This window comes from Cyprinus carpio, chromosome A8 (genome assembly GCF_018340385.1).
Source record: "Cyprinus carpio isolate SPL01 chromosome A8, ASM1834038v1, whole genome shotgun sequence".
Classification (NCBI taxonomy): Eukaryota; Metazoa; Chordata; class Actinopteri; order Cypriniformes; family Cyprinidae; genus Cyprinus; species Cyprinus carpio.
Genome location: NC_056579.1, coordinates 22,325,442 through 22,350,780, shown reverse-complemented (window position 1 = coordinate 22,350,780; position 25,339 = coordinate 22,325,442). Strand labels below are relative to the sequence as shown.

The window sequence follows — 25,339 nt, the reverse complement described above, 5'->3', positions numbered from 1 at the left end:
TATATTTATTTTTTGTTTGTCCAAATAAATAACACTAATATCAACAATACTACTACTAAAAAAATTAAAAAAAATACACAAATTATTAAATTTAAAAGCTCCCTTTTTTTTCATAAATTATTTTATTGAAAAGCTCCCAAATGTAGATACTCTTTACTTTGTGTGTGTGTGTGTGTGTGTGTGTGTGTGTGTGTGAGAGAGAGAGAGAGAGAGAGAGAGAGAGATTTGATTATCATTTATTGTTATAGTTTTTGTCTAATTCAGTTATTTCAATTTTTATTCGAATAAATGATTTTATTTGTTTTACTTTGTATGTAATCAATTTTTTTTAATGAATGATTTTTACACAGCTCTTTCTAAAGTATAATAAAGAAGTGCAAGAAAATGGGGCATTTCCCATAATTTTACACCAAATTATATTTTTATGAACAAAACAAAAAACTTCAGTGCATTTTTCAATTTATCATTCGGACCAGGGACTTTGACCGACCAGAAGTCATCCAATATTATTAAAAATAAAATTATATATATATATAGTTATATATATATATAATATATAACTATATAGATATATATATATATATATATATCATAACTATATATATATATATAGTTATTATATATATATATATAGTTATATATATATATATATATATATATATATATATATATATATAACTATATATATATATATAACTATATATAAATATAACTAATAAAAATGACAAAATCACATTCAAAAATGTACAAAATTTAAACTAAAAACAGAATTCAAACTGAAAGTATAAAAATTAAAGTTTTTAAATGTATGTATGTATATATATAATAAAGTATATATATATATATATATATATATATATATATATATATATATATATATATATATATATATATATATATATAAAACATTTATAGAGTAAACAATGCAAACACACACACACACACACACACACACACACACACATTTTATTTTATAATATTTATAATATTTTTATTCCATATTTTTTAGCTTCAACTCACAGAACTACATATCCCAGAACACAACTCATAATATTTTTATTCCATATTTTTTAGCGTCAACTCACAGAACTACATATCCCAGAATGCAAGTCGCAGTGACGTCATTGACTGGCGTCCGCTGCGACAGCGCTGAATATTAGCAACAGCGCGGACTGCCAATCAAAAGGTATTGTATGTATTTATCACCTGAAGGTATTTTTGTTGCTAAATATGTATGTAAATTATTGTAAACTGGAATGAAGTATACATTTAGTAGTAATGATGTATTTTAGGGTTAGACAGCTTAGCAAAAATCACTCCAGCTAATGTCATCTATCTGGCTATTTGTTGTTTATGTAACGTACAGTTTGTCACATCGATTATGATTCTTTATTTAAATCATCTGACCAAATCAAACATATCAAATATAATAAATATCCAATTATATGCATAAGATACGCGCTCACCTGAAATCCTCCGTCGACAGTAGCTTGAGATGAGTTCAGTTAAACTAGCAGAGCTACACTGGACTGTGTTTGATTGTCTGAGCCTGGGGTCTGTCACGCTTGACTCCAGATACCAAATTTGGACACACTGGTCTGCGTTTTAAAACCTAGCGAGCTGCCTAGCTAGACTTTAACATGCTTTACATGTAACTTTATTTTGACGTCGACTCCAAAATGGGACGTCCCGTCTTCGACCCATGTGTATTTGGTGTTCACAGCCGTCTCCATGGTGATGAAGTCATCAGCAGAGGAGGAGGAGGAGGGAGGATGGGGCCTCGGGGTCCCGGAGAAGACGAGAAACAACGCCAACTGGGTGGACGTCACCCAGGAATTCAAAGGAGCCTGTAGAGGTGTGTATGCATCATCAGTGGCTTATTATCACTGGCTGAACTCTGCAGCGGACGTCACTGTCATCCGAGCGCGCACGACCTCAGAATAGCCATTTCCCACAAAGCCCTGAGAAAAATGTGCCGTGTTCATGTCACATTAATGTTCAAACTAGACTGTTCCAAAAACAAGCAGAAAATCCATGTGGCGTATTTATGGAGGTAAAAAAGTGTTTCCTAAACGGGATGCGAGCTTCGTCACATGACAGCCCATGCTTTAGATCAGTGATTTATGATATGGCATCTTACATTTTAAATGCTCTGGAGAAATGTTGATTGCATGGAGGGTTCATTCTCTGGAAGTGAGGCAAGGCTGCAGGAATATCTTTTCCTGATGTGGTCGGTTTTGCCATTTATGGTCACTAAGAGATCTAGAAGTAACTTCCTTTCCCATACGAGCTTGACCCGCGTCATGAATCAACTCCAGCACTGGACCGTCCTGATGTCATCAGTCATGTTTTTATCAGGGCCACGTGTAGATGAATCTGTCCTGTATGATCTTACAGAGAATGCTGTGCAGAGGCTCTGTTTGCTGAATGGATGTGTTTCTCTGTTGCAGAGCTCAATCTTGGCGAGTTGCTACATGACAAACTGTAAGCGTGTTTTACTGATTTACACACAGTTCAACGGTTGGTGCATGAGTTGAGCGGACGTAATGCTCGTGTTCCTGTAGGTTCGGCCTGTTCGAGGCCATGTCTGCCATTGAGATGATGGATCCGAAGATGGATGCTGGGATGATCGGGAACCAGGTCAACCGTAAAGTCCTCAACTTTGAACAGGCCGTTAAGGTAACACATAGTAATAATGAACCTGAATATAGTGAGTTTAAGAATGAATACTGTATACTGTACTGAAAGTGACTTTTTGTCTGTCTCTGTTTCATTTTTCTGTCCTGTTTCTTATTCCCTCTGTCTCTCTGTCTTTCTGAAGATGAGGCCGTACGGGTGAAGGATCTGAGTATTCCTGAGCTCATCGGGATCATGGACACATGTTTCTGCTGTCTGGTCAGTATGATATTACCATCACTCTATTGTGTCTCATGAAAGTAAAAAAAGAAATAAATAATGCCTGTAGTGGTAATAAATGATAGTAATAACAATATACAATAGAGTAAAATAAGTATTCAACAAGTACAAGCATTCAATAATCATACAGTACTATTTAATAGTTTTGTGGGAAGTTGGGGGATTTTTGTTTTTAGAAATTAATGCTGTAGGATATGGAAGCCTGTTTCCGCCACTGAATAAAAAATAAAACAAGTTTTTATCTCACAATTCGGTCTTTTTTTGTCAGAATTGTGAGTCCATATCTTGCTTTATAAAATGCAATTGTGAGAAATAAAGTCAGATATAAGATATTAAGATATAAATATATATAGAGATATAAAGTCACAATTCTGAGTTTTTTTTCTCACAATTCTGACTTTCGCAATTCCCCCCGTCCCTCTTCTGCCCCAGGCACCACTGAACCACCCCCCAGAACCCCCCCTCCCCCCCCCCCCCGCCCCACTAACATACGATGACATGCACCAGTCACTTTGTGCAGCATTGGTCTGCTCACTAACTCATTCAGCATAGAACTTACGTCATTCTACCACCTCTTCAGTCAGTTTAAATAAAATAACTGCTCTTGAGCCCCTTTGTCACTTTCATCAGACTGAATAAACTTTTTTGCACTTTTTATCTGCACTGTTTGTTCACTGGTTTGCACTCCTGCCACGTGCCTTGCGCTGCTTTATTTAACTTTATTTTTATTTTTTATTATGTCTTTTTTACATTCCCTATTGTATAGTTGTATCTTATATTTTATATTTGATCTAGATCTTTAGGCTCTACTGTTAGTGTTATCTGTATGCACCGGGGGTCTGAGAGTAACGCAATTTCGATTCTCTGTATGTATGTACTGTACATGTGGAAGAATTGACAATAAAGCAGACTTGACTTGAATTCTTTTTTTCTCAGAATTGTGAGATATAAACTCGCAATTGCGAGGAAAAAAAACTCAGAATTGCAACTTTATATCTAGGAATTCTGATTTTATAACTCGCAATACTGAGAAATAAAGTCAGATATAAGATATAAATATATATAGATATAAAGATATAGCGATATAAAGTCAGAATTGCGAGTTATAAACTCGCAATTGCAAGAAAAAAAGTCAGAATTGTGAGATAAAAAGTCGCAATTACCTTGTTTTATTTTTTATTTAGTGGTGGAAACGGGCTTCCATAGTAGGATGCGTTAAATTGATTATAAGTGACAGTAAAGACATTTATAAAATATTAGAAATGCTGTTCTCTTGAACTTCCTAGTTGTCCTTTTGTGTAAAAATCCACAGAAATATGAAGCAGCACAACTGTTTTCAACACTAATAATAATCAGAAATGTTTCTTAAGCAGCAAATCATCATATTAGACTGATTTCTGAAGATCATGTGACACTGAAGACTGGAGTAATGATGCTGAAAATACAGCTTTGCATCACAGGAATAAATTACATTTTAAAATATATTAAAATAGACAACAGAATTCTTTTAAATTGTAATAACAATATTATATATATATATATATATATATATATATATATATACTCATATATATATATATATATATATATATATATATATATATATATATATATATATATATATATATAGAAATTTACATTTAATCTTTTAGCAGACGCTTTTATCCAAAGCGACTTACAAATGAGAACAACAACGATATACAAGTGCCATGACAAGTCTCAGTTAGTCTAGTACAGAACACGTTGCCAGGGTTTTTTTTTTTTTTTTAAGACTATGATAGACAAGAAAAAGAAAAGGTAAGTACTAGTATTAGTTGGTTAAGTGCAGGCGGAAAAAAAGATGAGTCTTTAGATGTTTTTTGAAAATGAGTAAAGACTCAGCCGTTCGAATTGAGATCGGGAGGTCATTCCACCAGCTGGGAGCACTCCAGGAAAAAGTCTGCGAGAGTGATTTTGAACCTCTTTGGGATGGCAATTATTACCTTGGCTTTTTTTTTCCTGTAAGCTCTTGTTGGTAGCTTTTCAAATGAACTAATGAGCTTAGGTATGTTGGCGCCGTGCCAGTGGTCGTTTTGTAGGCAAGCATCAATACCTTGAATTTGATGCGAGCGGCTACTGGTAGCCAGTGTAACCTGATGAGGAGAGGAGTAACATGAGCTGTTTTTGGCTCATTGAAGACAACCCTCACTGCTGCATTCTGGATCAGTTGCAGAGGCTTGATAGTACTTGCAGGAAGGGCCGCCAGGAGAGAATTATAATAGTCCAGTCTGGAGAGAACAAGAGCTTGGACAAGAAGTTGGGTGGCTTGCTCTGACAGGAAGGGTCTAATCTTCCTAATGTTGTATAAGCCAAATCTGCAGGACCGGGTCATTGTAGCAATATGGTCTGTGAAGCTTAACTGATGATCCATCACAACTCCTATTTTTCTGGCTGACCTGGAAGGAGTTATGATTGACGAACCCAGCTGTATGGAGTAGTTGTGATGTAACGATGGGTTAACTGGAACCACCAGCAGTTCAGTCTTAGTAAGGTTGAGATGAAGGTGATGGTCATTCATCCAGCTAGAAATGTCACTCAGACAGGCTGAAATGCGAGCAACTACCATCGGATTATCTGGTTGGAATGAGAAGTAGAGGTGAGTGTCATCAGCGTAGCAGTGATAGGAAAAGCCATGCTTCTGAATGACAGATCCTAATGACGTCATGTAGATGGAGAAGAGAAGTGGTCCAAGTACTGAGCCTTGAGGAACCCCAGTAGCAAGTTGTTGAGACTTAGAAACTTCACCCCTCCAAGACACCATGAAGGATCTCTCAGAAAGGTAGGAGTTAAGCCAATGGAGTGCAGTTCCAGAGATGCCCATCTTTCTGAGGGTGGACAGGAGAATCTGGTGATTAACGGTGTCAAAAGCAGCAGACAGGTCCAGCAAAATGAGTACTGAGGATTTTGAAGCTGCTCTTGCCAGTCGCAGGGCTTCAGTAAACCGAGAGCAGGGCAGTCTCAGTTGAGTGGCCCCTTTTGAAGCCAGATTGGTTGCTGTCCAGGAGGTTGTTATGTACAAGAAACATAGAGAGCTGGTTGAACACAGCTCGATCAAGTGTCTTTGCAATGAATGGAAGAAGGGATACCGGTCTGTAGTTTTCTAGAAGTGCTGGATTTAGAGATGGTTTCTTCAGCAGTGGGCTTACCCGAGCCTGCTTAAATGCTGAGGGAAATGTGCTGAGTTGATAATGTGAGTAAGTGAAGGTATGACTGAAGAAGAAATCGCTTGAAGGAGGTGAGTGGGGATCGGATCCAGTGGGCAAGTAGTAGGATGATTGGAAAGGATAAGTTTGGAAATGTCCGTCTCTGAGAGTGGAGAGAAGGAGGAGAAAGAGTAAGTATTAGTCGTTGTGAAGTAATCCTCAGTCTCCGGTGTGGAGAATTGGTCACTGATGGTTCTTGTCTTATTTGTGAAGAAAACTGCAAAGTCACCAGCTGTAAGAGTCGATGGAGGAGGAGGCGGATTAAGAAGAGAAGAGAAGGTTTTGAAGAGTGTCCGAGCGTCACAACAGTTGTTCATTTTGTCGTGGTAGTATGATGTTTTAGCAGTGAAGACATTTGCAGAGAAGGAAGAGAGGAGAGACTGATACACACTGAGGTCGGTAGAGTTTCTTGATTTATGCCATTTCCTCTCTGCAGCCCTGAGTTTAGAGCGATGGTCACGGAGAACATCGGACAGCCAGGGGGCAGATGGGGTGGTGCGTGCTGGTCTAGACGACAGTGGGCAAAAGTTGTCCAAGCAAGAGGTTAGAGTGTTGCAAAAAGTGTCCATAGCACTGTTTGTGTCCAGAGCTGAAAACTGAGGGAGTGAAGGAAGTGAGGATGAAACCACAGAGGAAAGGCAAGATCGAGAGAGTGAGCATAGGTTCCGTCGAAAGGTGACCTGCGTTGGAGCGTGTGCCGCTTCAGGAGTAAGTGCTAGGTTATCAGTAATGAGGAAGTGGTCTGAGGTGTGCAGTGGAGCAACTAAAGGGTTGTCCATAGAGCAACAGCGCGTGTAGATGAGGTCCAGTTGGTTGCCTGATTTGTGAGTCGCTGTAGTAGACGCTTGCTTAAGATCAAATGAGGCAAGCAGAGTGTTGAAGTCAGCAGCCTGGGGTTTATCTAGGTGGATGTTGAAGACACCAAGCAGTACCAGAGGAGTACCATCCTCAGGAAAGTTTGATAGAAGCACGTCCAACTCCTCCAAGAAGTTTCCCAATTGACCTGGGGGACGATAAATGACTTATCTGTTGCTCGACTGTTTCTTCTGACAAGCGCTTCCAAAACAGCTCGTTAAGTACTTTACTGGCTATATATATATAGCGTTGGTGAGCGTAAGAGACTAAAAAAAAATTACCGGCACCCATTTAAGAAGAATCTTACAGACAGCAAACTTTTTATTAGTATAGTAGTATATTAAACAAAGCAGTGTCTGGTTGAGTGTATTGAACATCCGTGTTTGTGCTGTATTGATATTGTCTCACTGTTGTCTCAGATCACGTGGCTGGAGGGGCATTCTCTGGCTCAGACTGTGTTTACGTGTCTGTACGTTCATAATCCGGATCTGATTCAAGACCCTGCACTCAAAGCCTTCGCTCTGGGCGTCCTCAAGATCTGCGACATCGCCCGCGAGAAAGTCAACAAAGCCGCTGTGTTTGAGGAGGCAAGACACGGTTTTTATTTGTAGACCCAGTAGTTGTTTTATTACATTATTATTACAGTGTCTGGTGTGATTACTGATGACATAACGTACACGTACGAACAGAGACACAACCAAAACTTAAGTCCATTTAATCTTCAGTGTTACATTTTGCTGTTGTTTTCTTCAGTGAATGTCGATTTATCTGTTTTCCAATCACAGGAAGATTTCCAGGCCATGACTTACGGCTTTAAAATGGCAAACAACGTAACAGATCTGAGAGTGACAGGTGAGTGTAAAGACTGATCTTTATTGTGATTTATATTTTGCTTAAATAAAATGAAGGCTATTTTTGCCTTTTTCTCATCCGGTTCTCAATACTGTAATTGAAAAAATAAAAACATTTAAATTTATCAAAAGTGACAGTAAAGACATTTGTAATGTCACCAAAGCTTTCTAATGATAATAATTCTTTTATTTTGAACTTTATATTGGTTCAAATTGGAAGAAATATTTCTTGCTGATTTGATGCTCATATTAGAGTGATTTCTGAAGATCATGTGACTCTGAAGACTGGAGTAATGATGCTGAAAATTTAAAAAGTAGAATTTGTAGAGAATAATAAAAAAAAAGAATTAAAGAGAATTTCAAGGGTAAATATTCTTAATGGTCATGGAAATAATGTTTTGATGCATTTCCTTAAGCAAAATGTAAATTAGTGAAATACGACTTGGATATATTTTTGTATATATATATATATATATATGCTAAAAGATGTTTTTTTTCTCTTTTCATTTCACCATTTAAATTGTAATGTAGGAATGCTAAAAGATGTTGAGGATGAACTTCAGAGGAAAGTGAAGGTATGGTGACTCCGTCTTAAGACTTTTCATGATTCTCCTCAGATTTTTCTCTTGTTAAATATGCGTCTCTTTCTTACAGAGTACACGCAGTCGACAGGGTGAACAACGGGATCCTGAGGTTGAGTTAGATGTAAGATGATATATAACCATTTTGCGCAATGTTAGATTCAGATGAAGAGATGGATGGATGGTTTGGGTTGTTGTTGTTGACTTTCTTTCTCCTTTGCCCTCAGCATCAGCAGTGCTTGGCTCTGTTCAGTCGTGTTAAATTCACTCGCCTGCTGCTCAGTGCTCTCATCTCCTTCACTAAAAAAGAGGTATGACATTATTAAATTCACCCGAGCATATTGCCTCATGAAATGATTCATGCGTTAATTTCCTGATCTTTGATTGGTTGATTCAACATTTCAGACGAGTGCTGTCAGTGAAGCACAGAAGCTGATGACTCAGGCTGCTGACTTACTGCCAGCGATTCACTCCACCGTACAGTACGGCATACAGTCACAGAATGACACAACCAAAGGAGGTAACAGTCTTCACACGCCAAACATCGTTAATCAATAGAACACTCACAATAAACGTCACACTTTTAAACTTTCTATCAGCTAGAATTTATTATAGTATTTTTTGTTTAAATTAAAAATGCAATTTTAATATTATTTTTTTATTTTTTAAATTGAACTTAATAATTTTTAACTTAAAATTTGTAATTTTATTTTTAATTTTATTAAATAAAAATCAATCATATCACTAACAAATTAAATAAATACATTTTAACTTTAAATTAAAAAACTAATTAATTTTTTTATTTTATTTTTCAATTTAATTATCACTAACTAATTAAAGTAATTCATTTTTAGTTTGAATTTAACCCCATATTATTTGTTTTATTTCTAAATTATTTTAACATTTTTCCTTTAATTTTTAATTTTTGTCAGAGAAATTGCTTTTTTATTTTATATAACATTTTGAATTTATTTTGAATTTAATAATGTAATTTTAATATAATACATTTAATATAATTGTTAAAAATATATATATATTTTTCATTTTAATTTAATTTAATTACTTTAATGTTTAATTTAATTTTTAATCCATTTTGTCAGAGAAATTGTTTTTCGGCCATGTGTAATTCCACAAATGTTCACACCGTGGCTTTTGCAGATCACCCAATCATGATGGGTTTCGAGCCACTGGTTAACCAGCGCTTGCTCCCGCCCACTTTCCCACGATATGCCAAGATCATCAAGAGAGAAGAGATGGTCAGCTACTTCAGCAAACTCATTGAGCGCATTAAAACGGTCTGTGAGGTCATCAACATAATCAACCTGCACAGCATCTTGGTAAGTAATAAATACATGCTTTCCATGGTTGTTTTAAAGATAAATCTAACTAATGCTGCTGCATGTGTTTCAGGATTTCTTCTGTGAATTCAGTGAACAGTCTCCATGTGTGCTGTCGAGGTCTCTGCTGCAGGTGACATTATGAATCTCTTCTGTGGTCAGGAAATGTATTTTTAATGCTTTATTATCAACGAATAACACATTAAACACAACTCTGTCACAAATAAAACAGGTCTTGGATACATTATGTCACGCATAGAGACAGATTGATCAGGAAATGTATGATATGATGGTTGGTCTTTGGCATGTAGGTAGTCTTCACACTCACTGAATGCTGTCTGTCTGTCTGTCTGTCTGATGCAGACCACGTTTCTGATTGACAATAAGAAGGTGTTTGGGACTCATCTGATGCAGGACATGATTAAAGATGCGCTGCGTTATTTTGTCAGTCCACCTGTCCTCTCTCCAAAGTGAGTGATTTTTTTTTTGTAGAAATTGTAATATTTGTTTATTAATTATAGTATAGTATTAATATAAGAGGAAGTGAATAGTATATATTTTTTGATTTAATTAGATTTTATAATGTTCCCTAAAGTGTACTTATATTATTGGTAGGATTTTTACATTAAAAAAAAAAATAAACATGTAAAATTATGATTTAGAAATAAAAAAAAAAAAAAAAATTCTAACCTAATTTTAGCTTCTCCTCTTTAAGGGGCGTGTCTCCTTTAAGACTTAGTAAACCCCCACTGATGTGATTGGGTAACACTGTTGCATATTAAATAAGCATTACATGTGTAACTCTTTTTAAAACCTTTACCATGTCTCCACTATCACAGCTGCCAAGATTAATGGTATTTTTATTCCAGTGGTCCCGTTTTAATTTTTTTCTCCTGCCTGTCCTTATCGACTTATTAAATTATCAAGTCACGATGCCTTTGAGATCACACTATATTCCTACCTTGTTTTAACGCTGTTTTGTTTGTTCACAGATGCAGTTTGAATAATAACCACCAGGCTAAAGATTACATTGACTCGTTTGTAACACACTGCACACGGGTTTGTGATTCATTTTTTTGAACATGTTATTATGAAATACTGTTTTTGGTTTAATGTGATGAAATAAGAGTGTTATTATGTGTCACAGCCGTTCTGCAGCCTCATCCAGTTTCACGGGCACAACCGAGCACGCCAGAGAGACAAACTGGGTCACATACTGGAGGAGTTCGCCACCCTTCAGGATGAGGTGCGTAGATAGCTTTTATTTTTCCGTCTTACAACCCGTACACTGATGTATGTCCTCACTATAGTTTAGCAGGTAGAATCTTAGTAAATATATCTGAAATGCAAGTAGAAAAAAAAAACTGACATGACATATGTGATATGTTTGCAATAGACAGGATAAGGGTTTCGTTGGTTGGACTTACAGAACAAATGTGCCGTCTTCACTGAGCTAGTTAGTGTTTTGAGTATGAACAAGACTCATGAACAAACTGAATGAACTAGTTCAGCATGTAAGTCAGTCTCATTTACAACCAGATAATTTTCAGTGTGTCCGTACACAAATGAAAGGACTGGGTTGGGTGAATGATTCAACGACTCCCTTATAAGACACAATGTTTGCTGCATCTACTGCCGTAACAATGTAACCTGTCACTAAACAAATCAGTAAACTAATATTTAATCTTCAAAAGATGTAAGTCAGCAAGATGAATTAAAGTCCCACCAACAATAAATGCTACAATGTAGGTGTACCAGCCACTCTGACACAAGCTAACTGTTAGGGGCGTTAACATATTGTTTTTCTATGTAAACGCGTTAGACAGACGTGTATGACCATTGCACTCGCGTCTCGGATTTTTTGCAGTGTCTGGGATGAATGCCACGTTTTTAAGAAATGTCTGTACATCATAGAATGTAATCACTTTAGTATGGTGGCCCAGTAGTGCGCAACATAGTGAAAGCTCCACAACACAACAAAATCGCAGCAACACAATGAAATTAACAAAACACAACGGAAAAAAGCAGCAACACAACTCAAATGGTCCTATACACACAAACATATATTTGCTACTTTTGAACGCGTGAGCTCCTCTTTAATAAATACATCATCTTATTTTTAAGTGCTGTTAAATAAGTTTAATGCAGGGTCTAATGATCTAACGAAATCCAAATTTTGATATCCAATATATTTTCACAAACCCTTAAAGTTTCTATGGGACAGTACATTATATATCACCCCATATCACAGTGCCATTTAAGGAATGAACTCCACCGCAAGATGATAATTTTGTCATTAATCACTTACCCCCATGTCGTTCGAAACCTGTAAAAGCTCTGTTCGTCTTCGGAACACAATTTAAGATATTTTGGATGAAAACCGGGAGGCTTGTGACTGTCCCATAGACTGCCAAATAAATAACAGTGTCAAGGTCCAGAAAAGTATGAAAAGCATTGTCAGTATAGTCCATCTGCCATCAGTGATTCAACCGTAATGGTTATGAAGCGACGACAATACTTTCTGTACGTGAAGAAAACAAAAATAACGACTTTATTCAACAATTCCTCTTCTCAGTGTCTCTCTAAATCAGCATGGCGCCATTTTGACAAATCTGACTAGTACGCAGATGACGTACGCTCTTCTGTGTCAGCAGCGGTGCGCCGAGGCGCTGTTTGCTTTCAAACCAAAGCATAAATACACGTAAAAAATGTATCCTTGTGGCGCGGCTGATACAGAAGAGTGTATGCCGCATGCGTACTAGTCAGATTTGTCAAAATGGCGCTACGCTGATTTGGAGAGACACAGAGGAGAGGAATTGTTGAATAAAGTCATTATTTTAGTTTTCTTCATGTACAAAAAGTATTCTCGTCGCTTCATAATGTTACAGTTGAATCACTGATGGCAGATGGAGTATTCTGACTATGTTTTCATACTTTTCTGGATCTTGACACTGTTATTTATTTGGCAGTCTATGGGACAGTCACAAGCCTCCCGGTTTTTATCCAAAATATCTTAAATTGTGTTCCGAAGACAAACGAAGCTTTTACGGGTTTGGAACGACATGGGGGTAAGTGATTAATGACACAATTTTCATTTTGGGATGGAGCAAATAACCAGCCTTTTTGACATATAGGCTTTTTACACTAAATATGGTCACAAATGTCTGGTTGTTTTGAACAATTTACTATACAAATATCATACCATGTTTTTATGGGCTCTTGAACTTGCACATATTATTAGCCTACTGTTGAATTCATTTCATAATGCTCTTTCTCCCGACCAGGTTAACAATGCTTACGCATCTTCTGTAGTGGCCAAGAAATGGAGCAGGAGCATTTCCTTTGTGTTGTGCCAATTTCTGTTGTGTTGCTGCGATTTTGTTGTGTTGTGCACTACTGGGCCACCGTACTTTAAAATACACTGGTTTAAACTACTTGAGTGGGTGATCTATTCCTTTAAACTTTGGGCATGTAAATGATCAATCTGTTGTTGTGACGTCAGTAATAAAGCATCGTTGAGCATGTGGGTTGTTGTTTAGGCTGAGAAGGTGGACGCTGCTCTTCACGGTCTGCTGATGAAGCTGGAGCCTCAGAGGCAGCATTTAGCCTGTCTGGGCACCTGGATCCTCTATCACAACCTGCGCATCATGATCCAGTACCTGCTCAGCGGCTTTGAGCTGGAGCTCTACAGCATGCACGAGTATTATTACATCTACTGGTACGACAACTAAACACTCGTGGTTTACTGCTGTAGACAGAGCAGAATGCATAGGCACAAAATAACACACATCATATATTTATTGCTCAGCATTTGATTTAATTGTTTCCACCTATCTTAAAATTTAGATCATAATCTAACACAAATTTAAAGGGATAGTGACCAATTACACCAAAGCTAAACAAACACAGTTTTAATGCTATATACAGATCAGATCAGCACAACACATCTGCAGTATATTAGATATTAGTTTTTTTTTTTTTTTTTATTTATCATAGGGCTGCACAATTAATCAAATTTCTGATAGCGATTATAATTACGGATGCCGCAGTTACGTAATCGTTCAAACTAGCAATTAATCATTCAAAGTCCACTTACAGTACAGGTCAAAAGTTTGGAAACATTACTATTTTTAATGTTTTTGAAAGAAGTCTCTTCTGCTCATCAAGCCTGCATTTATTTGATCAAAAATACAGAAAAAACAGTAATATTGTGAAATATCATGGCAACTTAAAATAATAGTTTTCTATTTGAATATACTTTAAAAAAAATAATTTATTCCTGTGATGCAAAGCTGAATTTTCAGCATCATTACTCCAGCCTTCAGTGTCACATGTAACATCCAGTCTATCACATGATCATTTAGAAATCATTCTAATATTCTGATTTATTATGAGTGTTGGAAACAGTTCTGCTGTCTAATATATTTGATGAATAAAAGGTTAAAAAGAACTGCATTTTTTCAAAAAAAATAAAAATAAAATTCTAATAATATATATTCTAATAATATATTTTCTTTACTATCACTGTTTATCAATTTAACACATCCTTGCTGAATAAAAGTATTGATTTTATTTAAAAAAAAGAAAGAAAAAAAATATTACTGACCCCAAATTACTGACCAGTAGTGCATATTGTTATTACAAAATATTTATATTTTAAAAACATAGCTTCATTTTTTTTTTTACGTTTTATTCATCAAGTATCCTAAAAAAGTATCACATGTTCTGAAAAAATATTAAGCAGCAGAACTGTTTCCAACTTTGATAATGAATCATCATATTAGAATTTCTAAAGGATCATGTGATAATGATCCTAAAAATTCAGCTTAGCATCACAGAAATAAATGATAATTTAAAGTATAATAAATTTCAAAACAATTATTTTAAATTGTAATAATATATCACAATATTAAATTTTTTTCTGTATTTTTGATCAAATAAATGCAGGCTTGATGAGCAGAAGAAACTTCTTTCAAAAACATAAAAAATAGTAATGTTTCCAAACTTTTGACCTGTACTGTATGTTATTTTGCGTCCTTAAAATGTGTTTTTTTCTTTCTGCAGAATTTTTTTTTTAGTTTTAGTATAACATTATAATACCATCCATATTTGTACTTTTATTTTATTTAAAGAAGAAACCAATCCAATGTATAGTTGACCTTTGAGGCTTAATACTATAGAAAAGCAATAAAAGGTTTTCAGCTTGTTTATATTCATATACAAATATAGAATGCATTTGCTTCAAACAGTGATCATTCAATGTATACTGTGATAATCATAATTAATAATCGCCATTACAATTTCAAGGGAATAATCGACAATTATGATTTTTGTCATAATCATGTAGCCCTAATTTATCAGAATCAACTGGTATTTCACCTGTTTTAAGGTTTAGATCATCATCTACAACTAGTTTAAAGAGATAACCAATTATGCCACAGCTAAGCAAACCAGATTGCACAGGAACAAAAATAAAACATATTAGCGATGCGCAGTATATTGATGATATCATTTTCAATTTATTGGACCATTGTTGGATATCTATTGGATGATATTTGATATTTAATTATTTCCACCTATTTTAGGATTTAGATCATAGCTTAATTATCATCATAGATCATAGCTAAATAATAATTTAAGGGGATAGCAACAAATTGTGTCAAAGATTTAATAACATTATAAATTATAATTCTTTCTCACAATCTTTTTGACTTTTTAATCTCCAAATGAAAATTAATTTTAATGCCGAAAAAAATGTGCTCGTCATAGAAGTGGTGTTATTATAACATAATAAAATATTTAGTAATTAGTAAAAATATATTTGAATATAATATGTTAATGTTATAATTATATATTTTATATATTTTCTATAATTATCAGCTTATTGGTATCGGCCACAGTTTCAGTATTGGTGCATCTCTGAAAGGTGCCCTAAATGAAGTCCAAAGTGCACATTAATGTGGGAATTAGCATTACACATATGAATTAGTTAGAGGTCATTTGCATCTAGTCTTCAAGGGACAGTAGCAGAAATGTTTAATTAATCGAGTCTGGTTGACATGTCTTTCTCTCCGTGTGTGTACAGGTATCTGTCGGAGTTCCTGTATGCGTGGCTCATGTCCACGCTGAGTCGAGCCGACAGCTCTCAGATGGCAGAGGAGAGAATCCTGGAGGAGCAGCTGAAAGTACGAAGCAGCAAGAAGAGCAAGAAGAAGAAGAAAGGTTTTCACAGTCATTCAAGAATCTCCGTTCTCTCTGTAGGATTGTGATGTTTCAGTCTGACTCATTGTGTTTCCATTGTCTCGTCAGCTCGTCCTCTGAGTAAAGAGATCACCATGAGCCAAGCTTACCAGAACATGTGTGCCGGCATGTACAAGGTAACACCTCCTGACACACACACACACACACACACACACCCTACATTTAATCCCCCTACATACCAGTATATTGTTTTGTAATGTGACATGTTTTGGAATGACAGAGATTATTCAGATGGAAATATTGTAAATAAATCATGATCATCAGGATTTGACTGGTGGGACAGTGGTTAGAGGAAAAATCTAGTTTAAAACATGCCAAAAGATGATTTTAAAAATGTTGTGTAACCGTCAAGCAAAAACAATTTTATTATTATTATTTTTTATTTTTTTATTTTTTTTTTACTTAAACCTTAAAGACAACTGCATGTATGATTTTTCTTTTCTTTTTTTTAAGAATGATTTTTAAATATTTTTACAGGTATTTTTAAGCATTCAATCATAAATATCATAAAGTTTTTGGGGAGTCGCACCACAGGACATTTTACAACCTGAATTAAGCTTGTCTTGTAATGAAAAATATTAAATATTATCATTATTTAAAGAGGCACAGATTTGTAAGGCTCTTCTCTGTATGATATAATTTATATTTTATGTTTTGTTTCTTGGTTTCTTCAAATTAATAGGCAGTTAAGCAGTCTTGTTTCTTTTTTTTTTTTTCTTGCCGTTGTATTGTAATTTTGACTTTATGCTCCAAATAAAAATGAATTTTACTGCCAGAATCAAAAGCATACTCATCATAGAAGTATGTTTGAATCAACAAATAGATGAAAAAAAATGAGTGTCATGCCTTTTGACTGTGGTGCTGACTCTTCTGTCTTTCTTTCTGCAGACTATGATAGCATTGGATATGGACAGAAAGGTGCGCAAACCTCAGTTTGAGCTGGACAGCGAGCAGGTTCGCTACGAGCATCGTTTCGCCCCTTTCAACAGCGTCGTCACACCGCCGCCAGTGCACTACATCCAGTTTAAGGTACTACTGCTTTGAGATGACGTTTACTGTTTACCGCAACTATTCTGTGGAAAGATCACAGTGAACGGAGTGTGTTTGTATGTGTGGATGTAGGAGATGTCAGATCTGAAGAAGTACAATCCTCCTCCTCGCTCAGCTGATCTCTATATGGCAGCCAGTAAACATTTCCAGCAGGCCAAACTCATACTTGAAAACATCACCAGCCCCGATGCAGAGGTACAAACTGTCTTTACACTGCTAATATCTATGTATACTAATTTAACAATCTAATTAAAATAGTAAAATAGAGTAAAAATAGTAATATACATGAAATATTATTCTATGATAATATATTATAAACTGTCATTTATTCCTGTGGTGTAAAGCTGTATTTTCAGCATCATTCCTCCAGTCTTCAGTGTCACATGATCCTTCAGAAATCATTCTAATATGCGGATTTGCTGTTCAAGAAACATTTCTGATTATTATCAGAGTTGAAAACAGTTGTGCTGCTTCATATTTTTGTGGAAACTGTGAAAAAAAAAAATTATAGCAAACTTTTGTAACATTATAAATGTCTACTGACATTTTTAATCAGTTAAAGTAATCTTTGCTGAATAAAATTATTAATTTGTTGAAAAACACAAAAATTAGCTGACCCCAAATTTTTGAATGGTAGTTCTGTATCTGTATCACAATGTATATATCATATTGTTGAGGAGCAAATTTAGCCTTAAAATGTTTTGAATATAACAAACTTATATAGTGGTATAGCCTATTTTTAACAAGATTTAATTGACTTTTTTTTTTTTTTAATTCGCAATTCAAGTATATATGATATATATATATATATATATATATATATATTATATATATATATCTATATATATATATATACAGGTCAAAAGTTTGGAAAACATTACTATTTTATATGTTTTTGAAAGAAGTTTCTTCTGCTCATCAAGCCTGCATTTATTTGATCAAAAATACAGAAAAAATGTAATATTGTGATATATTATTACAATTTAAAATAATTGTTTTTAAATTTATTAAACTTTAAATTATCATTTATTTCTGTGATGCAAAGCTGAATTTTTAGGATCATTATCACATGATCCTTTAGAAATCATTCTAATATGATGATTCATTATCAAACTTGGAAACAGTTCTGCTGCTTAATATTTTTTCAGAACATGTGATACTTTTTTAGGATACTTTGATGAATAAAAAGTAAAAAAAAAAAAAAAAAAAAGAAGCTATGTTTTTCTTTTTTTAATATTTTGTAATAACAATATACACTACTGGTCAGTAATTTGGAGTCAGTATTTTTTTTTCTTTCTTTTTTTTTTAAAAAAATCAATACTTTTAATCAGCAAGGGTGTGTTAAATTGATAAAAAGTGATAGTAAAGAAAATATATTATTAGAACATATATTATTAGAATTTTTATTTTTTATTTTGAATAAATGCAGTTCTTTTTTAACCTTTTATTCATCAAATATATTAGACAGCAGAACTGTTTCCAACACTCATAATAAATCAGAATATTAGAATGATTTCTAAATGATCATGTGATAGACTGGATGTTACATGTGACACTGAAGGCTGGAGTAATGATGCTGAAAATTCAGCTTTGCATCACAGGAATAAATTATTTTTTTTGAAGTATATTCAAATAGAAAACTATTATTTTAAGTTGTAATAATATTTCACAATATTACTGTTTTTTATGTATTTTTGATCAAATAAATGCAGGCTTGATGAGCAGAAGAAACTTCTTCCAAAAACATTAAAAATAGTAATGTTTCCAAACTTTTGACCTGTACTGTATATATATATTTACAATTTTTTTTTACAATTTTTTTTTTTTTTTTTTGAATTTGCTGCATGTCAACAAATATATCAGATTATTCTTAACTAATGATTGTTAAGTGCTCACATTGTTAAAGGGTTACTCCACCGCGAAAGGAAAATTTTGTCATTAATCGCTTACCCCCATGTCGTTCCAAACCCATAAAAGCTTCATTCGTCTTCGGAACACAATTTAAGATATTTTGGATGAAAACCAGGAGGCTGCCAAAATGGCGCTACGCTGATGTGGAGAGACACAGAGGAGAGGGAAAGTGACGTGACATTCAGCCAAGTAAAAAGTGACCCATACTCAGAAATTTCGTGCTCTGCATTTAACCCATCCGAAGTGCACAACACAGAGCAGTGAACACACTTCACACACTGTGAACACACACCCGGTTGCAGTGGGCAGCCTGGATTTTATGCTGCGGCGCCCTCGGGGAGTATTCTGGGTTCGATGCCTTGCTTCAAGGGCACTTAAGTCATGTATTTTTGAAGGTGGAGAGAGAACTGTACATGCACTCCCCCCACCTACAATTATTGCCGGCCCGAGACTCGAACTCCCAACCCTTCGATTGGGAGTCCGACTCTCTAAAGGTTAGGCCACGACCTCCCGGAGAGGAATTTAAAGTCGTTATTTTTGTTTTCTTCCTGTACAAAAAAGTATTCTCGTTTCATAACGTTACGGTTTGAATCACTGATGGCAGATGGACTATTTCTGACGAAGATTTTCATACTTTTCTGGACCTTGACACTGTTATTTATTTGGCAGTCTATGGGACAGTCACAAGCCTCCCGGTTTTCATTCAAAATATCTTAAATTGTGTTCCAAAGACAAAAAGCTTTTACGGGTTTGGAACGACATGGGGGTATTGTTGTAGGTGAATCAGTAACCCTTTAATTATATATTGTGAAAGGAAGTGACTGATATGCTGATTGTTGTTGTAGGTGAATCGCATCCTAAAAGTGGCCAAACCCAATATTGTTGTAATGAAGCTGCTGGCTGGAGGACACAAGAAGGAGACCAAGGTACGATATGTTTAAATGGATTTTCTGGGTTCAGTACAACAGTACATTATGGCCTGTCTCTGTTACCATAGAAAACATTTTAAACTTTCAGTGTGTAAAAAATATAATATTGTGTTTACAGTAATTCACTAGAAACTAGAAAGCGTCTGCTAAATGCATAAATGTAAATGTTTTGCCCCATAGACATTAATATTGATGAAGTGAGATATTATGAAATTCATTGAATCCTTGCCTATTTTCTTTGTAGGCCCTTCCTGAATTTGATTTCTCTGCGCACAAATACTTCCCCATCGTCAAGATCATTTGAGACGGACCATGTTTCCAGGATGAACTCATCACAATGACACGAACTGTCATCACAGTTGCCAAATAAGTTAACAGCCATAAGTGTAATTGTACAGTTGAACACACAGACACACTCACAGTGTTTCAGTTTGAACAGTTCATAAATCATGTTCTTCTGTTTTCTTGATAATATTGTATTAAATGAAAAAAGCCCTTTCTGGTATATTTTGTTTCCAGTGGCTTCAAAATGAACCCTCACTTCACTCACCAGGTTCAGGCTTGACAAGATGCATACAAAGTGTACTCAGGGTGTTTGATCATGCTGTGCAAAAGTGTTACATTGAATCTCCACACCAGGAATACTGGATCCAGTCCCTTATCAGATCCCGAGATATTCGAAAACTGTCAGTGGAGTTTTGTCTGATATCCAAAATCAGTGCTTTGTCTGATCCCAAAACTACAGTCTTCTGTCAGCCTGAGGGGTTCACAGATGAGGGCGTGAAATCAGGAGAGGAAGTGATGATGACTTCTGTCATCAGCTGTGATGAAAAATAAACCCCGCCTTTGTTTCCCTGCCTCTGACTTTGCTGTTACTTGCTGCATATACAGTACTTCCAGATCTAATTCCTTCTCATCAGCTTCTATATTCCCCTGTACTCCTATGTGTGCTGGAACCCAGAGAAAAAGGCTACTCGGGAACAACAAACCCAGCCTGCACAACGTTGCCAAACTATTCTTTCAACCGCTACAGATAGCTAAAAATATTAAAGCAATCACAAATGTTCTGTGTGCTCTGTAAGTATTTCATGTTAGGATAGAAAATATTAATACAGTCTTCTCTAACACTCTAAATAGTGTTGCACCCCTCATTTGAAGAAAAAGAGCGCAGGTGGAAGAGTACAAATTTAGAGGTGTTTCATGGGGCATGGAAGGATAGTGCTTGTAGCTACAGATGGGCCCTGAAAGCTGCGAGATCTGCATATTTCAGCACACGCATAGAAAATAACAACAATGTATTTATTTAATACAGTGACCAGTCTGACAAGGAACAAAGTGTCAACAGAAACACTTCCTCAAAAAAAAAAAAAAAAAAAAAAAAAAATCATCTGGTGTCTCATACCGGTCCAGCAGCCCTATTATCTAAAGAACATCCTTTGTTCATAAGAAACATCATAGTAACCTCATAGTAATTATACTAATTTGTGTCCTCATAAACCACCCAAACCAGTGCGTGCACACACACACACACACTCCCCCTACATTTAATCCCCCTACATACCAGTTTATTCTCTAACCCTATACCCCTAAACCTACCCATCACTTGAAACTTTAGGTATTTTTACATTTCCGTCATTCTGTATGATTTATAAGCTTGTTTCCTCATGAAGACCTAAAAAATGTTCCCATAAGGTTAGACTTTACTGGTTTAGCCTATACTTGTGGGGACATTTGGTCCCCATAATGTAGTTAATACCAGTACACACACACTCATTTTTTAAACATAATTTGTGTAGCATGTGTGTAAATGTGCCTTTTAACGTGTTATTATAACACCGAACAACTAAACAGCATGTGAAGTAATAGGACACCAATCCGGGTACAGATGATACACTGCGTGACATTCTCGCATGCTTCTCTAGATTATGCAGACACCTTGCATGGCACATTGTCATAAAATATGTCTATCTGCAGAGCACAGACGTTTTCAATGATATACGTTAAGGTTAACAATCATAAAAGGATAATAAGCTATTCATTGTGAAATGAAAATCTTACATTGAAAAAAAATAAAAATTGCCAATATTTTCAGAGTGGAAAGATGCACACTTTTCAAATTTCACACATAATATGTGAAGCAAAAATCACGCCTCAGGGTTCCTGTGCTCACAAGTTATTTAAGGTGTTTCAACTGTACTCAGTCTACCCTGCCTGAAATACTAGAGTATTATGTCCTGCATTTGGGTTTGAGTATGGACTGAAAGTGGGAAAACAAAGACAGAAGCAGCCTATAATCTTAATGTTTTGCATGTCTCCGTCTTTCCACATATTTGACATCTGTTCACCAATGTAAAAACTGTGGATGAGGAGGTTTCCTCAGTGCTGGAAGTGGAGCTCTGCTCTCTACATGTGAAGAGATAATAATACAATTTATATTGTGCCAACTAAAACTTTAATGTACACTAGGAAAGATGGATGGTTGTTAAGTATGTAAAAGCTTTAAAGCTTTTCCTAACCTCTGATTGCGTCTTTCTCCTGGATCACAGCCTGCAGATCAAACTCAGAATCAGACTTAAACTCTATTTTTATTTTATTTTATTTTTTTCTGCAAGACTGGCCATAACTTTAAAGTCAGTTACAGAAAAACTGGGAACTGAAAAATAAGACTGATAATCACTTGATTAACTGCTAGTTAGTTTGACTATGCAGTTTCCTTCGATGTTTTGCAGCAGTTGTTCTGTTGCATCATAATAAAGCTGCGACTCTTTTCATTTGAATCGAATGCTTGTTGGACATGTGCAGATACAGAACGAGCTCTCAGAAACAAATACCCTGATATAGCACACGTACACATTTGAAAGCATTTACATCTGCAAGACATATTATTAGTGTTTGCTCATCTGCAATGCGTCTATCAGATGTCAAATAGACGTTTAGAAGATGTCTTTACGATGTTTATGATTTAAAATGCATGTAAATCCGACATCTTAAAGATGTCTATCAGATTTTTGTACACAGCAGATGCTTTTCAGATAAAGTGATCTTTCATAGACATCTTGCAGAATATGTGTTATCATACGCAGTATCAGCTTGGTTCCTCATTTTGATAACAGTGTAAATGAATAAAGGGAAATGTTTGGTTAACAGCCTTTATATATATATATATATATATATATATATATATATAACAATTTTTTTTATAATTGTATTTTTTACCATTTCTTTTTTAATTTGCTGCATATCAACAAATATATATTTAACCAACCACACTAATATTTAGATTTTAAAACAAGTTAGAAACCATGGTCAAATGAGAGCTGAACAAAGCATATCAAAGCATATTTGTTTGAAAATATAATTTGTTGTAGATACCCTTTCTTGCACTTTATATTTGATGCATAATTTTCTAAAAGAAAGAAAGAAAGAGAAAGAAAGAAAGAAAATTATGTATGGATAATCAAGTTGCTTCAGTCCAGCAAGTGTTCATTTTAAAATACTACCAACAACATAAAAGTTATTATTATGTTTAGCATACTTTATTTAAAAAAAAAAAAAAAAAAAAAAAAAAAAAAAAAGCCAAAAGACACGTGCAGGGGGCGTTTTTAGAAGCTTGCTAAAAAAAGGGTGAATTACAATAAAATATTGAGATCATTTTCATAAAATATATGACCATGAAATTACTTAACATATCAAATATGAAAATTATAATAAAAATCTCATTAATAATAAAAATCGGTAACCAGGAACTGTCCTTCACGTTAATATTGTCCTTCAGAGCTCCGCGAGTAAATAAATGTATATATTTACACAACGTAAAAACATTAGTGCCCGAGCAGGAAATGTTTCATTAAGTTTTGTTAAAAGCAAATCACCAAAAAATAAATAAATAAACAAAAACGCAATTGACATCACTCGGCCGCGACACGGGGACTCGCATCCTGCTGCCACGTCTGAGCCATAGACAGTAAAAGAAATGGACACAGCGACCCCATTGGAACTCAATTGAGACAAGTGAAAGCCGTTTTTAGCGATTTTTAGAACTTCCGTTTCTGACGCGCAGACTCAAAAAACTAAGCTTGATTGACGTCAGCAACCTGTCTGACAGATGTAAATCTTCTAGTAGCTGTGCGTGCAAACTGCCATCGTTAATCTTGCAGAGACGCGAGCTTGAGCGGGGAGTTCTTTGGCGTAAGTGAGCAGGAGGTAAGTATTCTGTTTTAATTATTTGTAGATTTATTTTAAAATGTAAAAAACTCTTGACGTCTCCTCCCGATTGCCTGCGAGTCTGTAGGTAATTCTCTACTGTTTCGAGTGGTTATGACGCAATCGTTAGCCTATTTTTACAAAAACTGTTTCTACGGGGCCATAATGTAACATAGAAGGTAATGGAGCCCTTTATACATTGTCGTGTATCTTTAGAAATAAATAATGGACAAATGGAGTCTTTAAACGCCTCAGATGTTAAAGTTATTCGCAAAGTGACGCAAAAATGAATGGGAGTCAATGGAATGCTAACAGCAGGTGAAGTTCTGCTACAAGATGGCGGCACGCGGCCGACTTCAACTTCCGGTCGACTTCCTTGCCCCCTGGTCTGAGCGGACTCCGTTGGCAGGTAACGAAATGACTGACAGCCGTCTCAGCCAATCAGCGTGGTCTAGAGCAAGGCGCGGGCTGTTGTCTCGCCCAATAACACGCGTTGTGGGCGGGTTTCAAATGACAGCGATTCAGAACGGGGAACTAAACCGCTGTTGGCAGCACTACCGGAGACATGTGTGGTGAGTATGGCCATCAAAACTACGATTTTATTTCATATTTACACTGATAATATACGTGTCGTCTGTTTAAATTACACGCGGCATAGAATAAAGGCACGCGGACTGAAACGTTAAGACAGAAAAGCCGTTGGAGAGAAAATCCACTAGCATTTAGCATCTGACAGAGACTGTCCTAAACCAGAGGAGTGCGTCTCCTGCCTCTGGGTAACATAAACAGATATCTGGGCGTCAAGTTGAATCAGCGACCGCGGTTGAGATGCTAAAAACGTCTTCTAGATAGTTATGACCTTTTTTATATATATATAGTTAAAGGTCTAACGTTGCGGTTCTTGTTAGTTTTATTCTTTATTCAGACCATACAGATTACGCATCGCTCGAAATCTTGATGCTTCTTAATTAAAGCGCACTGAGTCGTCTTGTCAGACAAGATAAATATTGGTCACCACATTGTTTAATTATTAAACCTCAAACACTGCATTATCTGAAAATTATCAGACCACTTTTTCCAGTGGAACAGGTCACAGAAGTTTATTAACAAATGACCACACCTCGAATTCAGGTTTGGTTTGGTGGTAAATGTCAAAGAGAAACACACAACAGTTTAAGTTTCAGATTGATACTTTGTGCTTTT

The 25,339-nt window shown here is 35.4% G+C and overlaps 3 protein-coding genes across 5 annotated transcripts in view; 2 read left to right on the top strand and 1 right to left on the bottom strand.

The window, feature by feature from the left end:
- Positions 1-1,714, bottom strand: part of LOC109057341 (cytosolic carboxypeptidase 1-like) — a 30,493-nt gene extending 28,779 nt beyond the window's left edge. Inside the window, exon 1 of the mRNA XM_042762806.1 lies at positions 1,467-1,714. The gene's annotated coding sequence lies outside the window, so the exon portion shown is untranslated. The remainder of the gene's footprint in view (positions 1-1,466) is intronic.
- Positions 1,096-20,790, top strand: LOC109057348 (N-alpha-acetyltransferase 35, NatC auxiliary subunit-like). The gene is made up of 23 exons (XM_042762810.1): positions 1,096-1,186; positions 1,724-1,855; positions 2,451-2,484; positions 2,565-2,679; positions 2,821-2,895; positions 7,433-7,600; positions 7,799-7,865; positions 8,396-8,439; positions 8,519-8,569; positions 8,673-8,756; positions 8,851-8,965; positions 9,604-9,782; positions 9,856-9,915; positions 10,146-10,252; positions 10,775-10,841; positions 10,930-11,028; positions 13,322-13,500; positions 15,868-16,004; positions 16,092-16,159; positions 16,932-17,072; positions 17,166-17,288; positions 19,850-19,930; positions 20,178-20,790. Exons 2-23 carry the CDS (start codon positions 1,732-1,734, stop codon positions 20,235-20,237), a joined length of 2,178 nt encoding a protein of 725 aa, XP_042618744.1. The 5' UTR covers positions 1,096-1,186; positions 1,724-1,731; the 3' UTR covers positions 20,238-20,790.
- A 3,788-nt stretch (positions 20,791-24,578) lies between these two features.
- LOC109070649 (glutamine--fructose-6-phosphate aminotransferase [isomerizing] 1-like) overlaps positions 24,579-25,339 on the top strand; it is a 31,652-nt gene continuing 30,891 nt past the window's right edge. For all 3 annotated transcript variants that reach the window (XM_042762804.1, XM_042762803.1, XM_042762802.1), the window contains exon 1: positions 24,579-24,708. In XM_042762804.1, coding sequence (XP_042618738.1) covers positions 24,702-24,708 — 7 coding nt within the window. In that variant the 5' untranslated portion in view covers positions 24,579-24,701. The remainder of the gene's footprint in view (positions 24,709-25,339) is intronic.

What these genes read in the sequence shown, in the direction of transcription:
- LOC109057348 (XM_042762810.1), top strand. Translation starts at nt 1,732, where the DNA reads ATGGTGATGAAGTCATCAGCAGAGGAGGAGGAGGAGGGAGGATGGGGC. An exon ending in AACAGATCTGAGAGTGACAG is followed by an intron (nt 7,866 to 8,395) that starts GTGAGTGTAAAG and finishes ATTGTAATGTAG; the next exon opens with GAATGCTAAAAGATGTTGAG. An exon ending in TGTGTGCCGGCATGTACAAG is followed by an intron (nt 16,160 to 16,931) that starts GTAACACCTCCT and finishes TTCTTTCTGCAG; the next exon opens with ACTATGATAGCATTGGATAT.